General features: G+C 34.4%; 1 protein-coding gene across 1 annotated transcript; it reads right to left on the reverse strand.

Annotated features, from left to right (window-relative positions):
• Positions 1-479: 479 nt before the first annotated feature.
• On the reverse strand, positions 480-4,902 carry LOC128206465 (serine protease inhibitor Cvsi-2-like). Its single transcript, XM_052908895.1, has 3 exons — positions 4,821-4,902; positions 2,399-2,539; positions 480-688 (listed from the first exon to the last, which is right to left on the reverse strand). Exons 1-3 carry the CDS (start codon positions 4,858-4,860, stop codon positions 570-572), a joined length of 300 nt encoding a protein of 99 aa, XP_052764855.1. The 5' UTR covers positions 4,861-4,902; the 3' UTR covers positions 480-569.
• Positions 4,903-7,010: the final 2,108 nt, after the last annotated feature.

Genomic DNA, 7,010 nt, shown 5'->3' on the forward strand with positions numbered 1-7,010 from the left:
TACAACTTTTTTTATTTTTTGTCTTGGAAAGAGCAAATTTTTGCGTAAATATCTGCAAACCAATGATATAAGGTTGCTGACAAAAAATCAGATCGCAGATTTTGATATTTCCATTCGAAAATTTATGTTTTATGCCTTAAACTAACGATTTAAGAAAAATGCATAAAACATCAATTTTTGAACTTAAATATAAAAATCTGCGATCTTATTTTTTGTCAGCAGTCTTATATAACTGGTTTCCATGGATTTCGCAAAAATCGGCTTGCTCCAAGATTTTTTTTTTTTAAAAGTTGTCAAAACGTTCAGCTTTAAACACAAAAGGCTTATGAAATATAACTTCGTGAACTCCTTAATACATCAACACATGTAGCGAATAAAAAACGTTTTATTAATGATAAAACACAAACAAGAGTAGAACATTTCAAGCTCCTCAAACATTTATATACTTCATGACCAACAAAACGTTCCTAATACTTACAAACATGACTTCTTGATTTATTTTTGGATAAGCGTACATTCAAAATTCAACCCGTGCGTAAATATTCGAAGCACTGACGAACATCCTGTGATTAGATTCTTGCACAGTGGCAAACCCCGTCAAGGCAGTGCCAGCGAAGGCCATTATCTTGACACCGAGTTCCGTGTGTTGCGATGCAGGTGGCCACCGAGCCGTCAGTACAATTCTTGCCTAAAATGCATAAATACACGCTGTTTATACACATTTCCCTCGTCGGAATAAGGCCTAAAAAAATAATTGTTTGGTTAGGGTTACATCCTTAAAAAAAATAGGTAGGGTAGGTAGGCTTTTTATTTTTTTTATTTTTTTTTATTAGGTTTTATATAAGAATATAATTTTCATCATTGGAGAATGGTGTTAAAGCTATCTTCTGTACAAGCATTTAAGGTTTAAACTTAATATTAAAAAGCAATTAAAAAAAACGAATTTTTTTTTTTTTTTTTTTTTTTTTCACACTGACTACAAAAACGGTAGGGTCGGCGCCTATTCCGTAGGTAGGGTCGGGTAACCCGAACCAAATGTATTTTTTTTTTTAGGCCTAAGGATATGACTCGTAAGTACAACTATTCAAACTTTTCGACAACCTGTTTCCAAAATAATGTTTTGACAGTGCTCCGTCAGACGGCCGTATTGTGAAAAGGTTTGTCGAAGTGTTTTAAGAAACTAAGCTCGCAATCAAATTCTGGTAAAAGACCGAAGGTGGGGCTCCGTAAGCGGCGTAGACTGCACTATGTTTCATTTAAAATGGTAAAGAAATAGTGAAGTTAACTTTGTTTAAAGTATTTTTTAAATAAAAATATTGCCTTCCGACGTAGCATTTATGACGCAATTTATCACGTGGTATACACACACTGATGGAAGGGATCAAATATACGCCGTTAAGATACACGGACTACGGCAACTTAAGGATATAGCTTGTAGTTACAACTATTGTCTGAAAGGGAACAGCTGTACAAAATTAAAACACATGTACGACAGTATGAGATAATAGCTGGTATGTACAGCTATTGCTTGAAAGTGAACAAATATACACCGTAACAATACATGGACCACGGCAACATAGGTATATAACTTAGTAGTTTAAACTATTGCCTGTAATTGCCCTTTAAGGGAACACATATACTGCGTTAATACACACGAGTTACAATAAGATAAGGATTCATCTCGTATAAGAAGAAATTAATCTGTGCGTTTATTGACCTTAAAGGTGCATTTGACTGTGTTTGGCGTTCTGGTCTTTGGTCAAAACTTATTTCATAAATTATTGGCGCTAAATTTCTAAAACCTATACCAATTTGTAGATTTATACTAAATATTGTTTTAAAGTGTTAATGGTGAGTCGTCTTACTATTTTGTAAGTAATATAGGGGTCAGACAAGGAGAAAATCTTTCCCCGAAGTCAATTTTCCTGTTCCTAAACGACCTTCACGAATTCTTTAACACTAAAGAGATAAAATAGCATCGAAATGGGTGATTATCAGTTATAATACAACTGTTTTAATATACAAAAAAGAGTAAAAGTATCTTGGAATATTTGAGTCGTTCTGGATAATTTCTTCCTGCCAAAATACATATTGCAAACCATGCTACAAAAGCAATGTTTTGCGTTATAAAAAAGGCTAAAGCATTATACCTCTAAATTGACTTGTTAAATAAGATAGTTAAACCAATACATATTTCTACGTCATGGTAGCAGCAATCAGTCAAAAAGAATCTGGGCTTGTGTTCAATATTGTTCTCAAGTGGATCTAAGAACGATGTAGTTAATCGGATTACTTGTTATTAATAACTGACCAATAGAGTGAATAAAGTCAATGAAGCACGACCATAATATTAAATGATGTTTGATATTGAATACCATCCCTGGATAAACAATAATACCTGTATATGTATCGTGCGAGCAGAAACAGTATCCCTTAGCACAATGCAAAAACCATCCGTGCTCCGTATGACAAACTGTTTCCCGACAGTCGGCTGCATGTTGACACGTTTCAGGACCTACCTGCTGGCCAGTCACACACACTAGGTGATAGAATAAACAAAACAGAATGATTATCAATATACTGTAGATACAATAGTAAGATGATATGAAGTAAATTCTTATTGAACAAGAATGGGCGGAGTAAGCGTAGCGTTAAATCAACGTTAAATAGAAATTCCGAGGTTGTTTTCGATGGAAAATGGCCGAGGTGTTCCGAATGCAGTTGTTTAAGCAAAAGTAGGTCCTGCTGCGCATGCGCGTTTTTTTAATGGTACCGTGCGTATATAGTGTTTTTTGATTATCCCAATGTACTTTTGATTTTGTCTTATTTAAATGCCAGCCACTAAAAAATCAGTGGGAACTCATAACAGTTATTTCAGTGTGTGTATACCACGTGATGAAAACGTCATTAATTCTACGTCGAAAGGCAACATTTTGCTTCGAATAAAGACTTAAAACAATGATAACTTTTCTTTTTCTTCACAATTTTAAATAAAACAAAGAGCAGTCTATGCCGTTTAAAGAGCACTGCCTTTGTTTTATTACCGGGGTCTGATTTGGTGCTTAGTTTTCTTAAACACTTCGACAAACCTGTTTAAAAAAAATGTTTAAACAGTGCTCCATCAGGCGGTGGTTTTGCGCAAAGGTTTGTCGAAATGTTACTCTCAATCAAACTCTGGAAAAAGACCGAAGGCAGGGGTCTGTAAGCGGCGTAGATTGCGCTATTTTTCATTTAAAATGGTAATTAGAAGCAAAATATTGCGTTCCGACGAAGCGTTTATGACGCAATTTATCACGTGGTATGCACTTACTGATTCTTATGATTTCAGAATTATAGCGTTGTTACACATGTATATACATTCTGCGACTGTTAACATATTAATTAGTTGCATGCACCTACATAACGATATCAGCAAAGCTCAAAGTTTGTGCACGAAGGCAAAGACGATCAAGCCGCAATACCAAACTCCACACAGCGGTTACGTGCCTTGCTGTTCAGTATTTCAACACACATGTCACGTGATTATGTTCTAAATAACGTGACGTCATTCAAAAAGTTTATTTTTCATCTTTAAATTATGACATATATACGTGTAAAAAAATATTATGAAAATAAACATTTATAAAAGCTGAGATTCAGCTATTTTTGTACGAATACCGTCTCCGTGGCCTTGTGGTTAAGGCGTCCGCCTACGGAGCGGGAGTTCGTGGGTTCGATCCCTGGGCGCGACATACCGAAAAACGTTAAAATTGGTACAAGTAGCTCCATTACCTGGCGCTCGGCATTTAAAGGGTAGTGCTTGGAAAAGTGGTGTACTCAGTGCTGGTCCAACCCAGAAAAGTTGTATCCCGTGTATCGGTGCTTTACACCGAGCACGTTAAAAAACCAAGAGGTCTCTTCGCAAATAGCTAGGGTATCGCACCTGGATCTCCCGAATCTCACTCTGTTTCGTAAAGTCTTCCAATGTCTGGATTTGACTGCGAATTGCTGTCATGTCTAGTCCATGTTACTTAATGGCATTTAATCACAATTTAAGTCGTGATGGCGTCACGACGGGGCCAAGCCATAATCCAGTCAATGGGCGCGGACAGACTTCGATAAACTCAAATAAACAAACATTTTCGTACAAGTACGAAGAGCTTTTTGCTTGACAAGGGACATCACTGCGTTTGGGATTATGGCGATACCTTGAATTTCATCAAAACATTTAATAAAATTGAATAGTGAAAGATTTTAATGACAGCATTTAATTTTGATTAGAATATTACATTTACATTCGCTCATGTTTGTGGACCTATTTTCCCAGAAATGCATCTCAACAAACTTTTATCATTATTTTACTATATGATATCGAAACTGAAAAAAAAATCAATTATATTATAAAAAATGGTATTTTGTTTTAGTGGGGTGCGAACCCACGCTGGTAGAGTCAAGAAGAAACTTTAAAAAACACAAGGCCACCGGGACTTTTACAAAATAAGTAGATATTTTGACCTTTAAACCAAACATTAATAACATCACGTGATAAAGTCAATCAACCAATCACTCATCAACAACGCTGTAATAAAATTATTGAAAGCGTTGTTAACGCTAATGAAAATTATGGTCTTCAAAGACGACATTTCAGCAAATATCAACTTTTGCAGAAGGGTTTCAGCTTTTGGTTTTAGTTTTAATTCTCGTAATGGTATGCCACACAATTCGTTATACAAAAAACTGCATTTTACATCGAACTTGAGCGTGTGCCTTTTATTAAGGCAACGAGTGTAGTGTGGTTTTGAATATATAAAAATAGTCTATATTTACAATATTGTACATACCCACAAGGGCTACAGCAAGAAGGCAGATCACAGCTTTCATTTTGGTCACTATTTTGAAAATGACTTCAGTCTGATACCAGAAGTCGATACATGCCTTATAAGTGTGCACAATGAGGGTCGTACTAAAAGATTGAAAGACAACTTCGCATGAAGATAAGTATATTTAGTGACATCAATGAGTTACATAAAATTGATATCATTGCGTACAACACATTGAATTTACTCACTGATGTATCACGTCGCCTACGACAAATCTTTTGCAGTTTTTTGAATACTTTTCCAATGCGAAATTTACTGGTTTTGTTTACCATTTAAATCCCAGTAAATTAAAAAAAAGTGTCTGTATATGTATATGTACTAATCATGGGACCTTTACATGCTAAATATACACTTTATACACTAGGAAACCTATATGCGCTATTTTTAAACGGGTAAACTTAGCTGAGACAGCGATGAACTATTATTTTAATAATGTAAAATAATGTTTATCGACCTGATTATAGCTTGTATTGATCATTCTAGGCTTTTTTGAGGAAATATTGTTTTTGCCGATTTTGGGACCCACTGGTGTCTAGTCCCTTTAAGTCAAAATTAAATTTGTACTATAAAGTGAGAATAAACTGTCTTATTTTTACAAAGAAACAAATGATGCAGCTTTAAAACCGATTGGAGCCGTCTCTTTTGTCACAATAGCGTTTTTGTTCTAATGTTTCCAGTATTTAACTTTAAATGTTAACTTAATTTCTTAAGCTAAGCAAGGAAAGAGGGATTATGGTACATGTACGTTGCAATATTAAACTTAATAAGTTATTTTTATGGTCATACTTCATTGACTTCAATCACTCTATTGGTCAGTTATTGGTATCAAGTAATCCGATTAGCTACATCGTTCTCAGATCCAATTAAGACTAATATTGAATACCAACCCAGGAAGTAAGCTTTAAAGTTAGCTAGAGTTAAAGGCTAGCTAAAATAAGAATATTTACCGCGTTTATAACTAAGATTAATGAATAAATTGATAATTGACCGCAAAGTTATTCAGAAAACATACGCATTTAAATGTATGCATAGGCAAAAGTTGAATGTCTCTTTAGACCAGCCAAGATACACGAAATTACTTTCACGAAGCTAGCAATACAGATGCCCAAATAAAGAATTAAGGATGCAATCAAGTAAGACGTACAAGAAAGAAAGCAAGATGTAGAAAGTCACAATGCCAGAAGTACAAGTCAGAAAGTAAGACGAAATTTTTGCTTCAATACCTTTCCATTATTATTAAAAAATTGCAATTTTCCAACGTTGTAACACCCCTCCGTAGTAGAATCTAGGACTATTTTTTAAAGTGCAGACACGAAATGTTCCCACTTAAGTCTCTATATTAAGTGGTTTCACAGATAACAGATGAGTTCACATTCTACATTTAGGGAGTTTCTACTTCATTTTAAAGAGAAGATATATAGAGATTCCTGTAATATCTCTATCACAAACATACAAAACTCAAGTTTGAGAGTGACCAAATTCCACTTATTCAACAAGTTCAGAAGTTAGTGTTTTCAATACCTGGCTATTTATAATATCATATTCATATATTGTTAAAATACCACCTGTATTTACATCCAAAGAAATTACAGATAGAAAATCATTATTAAGTACTAGGCTTAATCATTAAGAATTTCGCTACGCTTGCTCCGTCCATTCTTAAACATTAAAGTTTTACTTCATGTCATCTAACTTTTATTTAGATGTATCCGTTATAAATAAGTGCAAACAGTGTAAGTTGTATTTCCATTCTAAATATAGAATTTGGCTGAACTTTTCATGAATTTTTATCGCTATATTTTGCAATTGTTTTTCTACTTTATCACTGATTATGTTAACATACATATATACCTTATGTGTACTAACTTGCATTTCATAATGTGTCAACTTTAAAAGAAAACAAGAAACGCCGGAAAGCGACAGAACCAGATGTTCGATGATTGACAGAAGAACGTCTGCCTTTGTTGTTAGATTTATTTTCAACTGTTATTCTTTTCTATTTCAAGTATCAGTGGCCTTGACATTGACGTCGTACAAATTGTGTTCAAGCCCTGTGCGTGCTGCCGTTTGATTTCAAATTGGGAGCGGGCTAAATTTTCAATATTTTTTTTATCAAAACGTACGACACCCGTTCAAATGCAATCTTATTAG

This window comes from Mya arenaria, chromosome 10, assembly GCF_026914265.1.
Source record: "Mya arenaria isolate MELC-2E11 chromosome 10, ASM2691426v1".
Lineage (NCBI taxonomy): Eukaryota > Metazoa > Mollusca > Bivalvia > Myida > Myidae > Mya > Mya arenaria.

Coding starts and splice junctions, on each gene's coding strand:
- LOC128206465 (XM_052908895.1), bottom strand. CDS start 4,860: ATGAAAGCTGTGATCTGCCTTCTTGCTGTAGCCCTTGTGG. Junction 2,540..4,820: donor TCTTGCTGTAGCCCTTGTGG/GTATGTACAATA, acceptor TCTATCACCTAG/TGTGTGTGACTGGCCAGCAG. Junction 689..2,398: donor CTCGCACGATACATATACAG/GTATTATTGTTT, acceptor TATGCATTTTAG/GCAAGAATTGTACTGACGGC.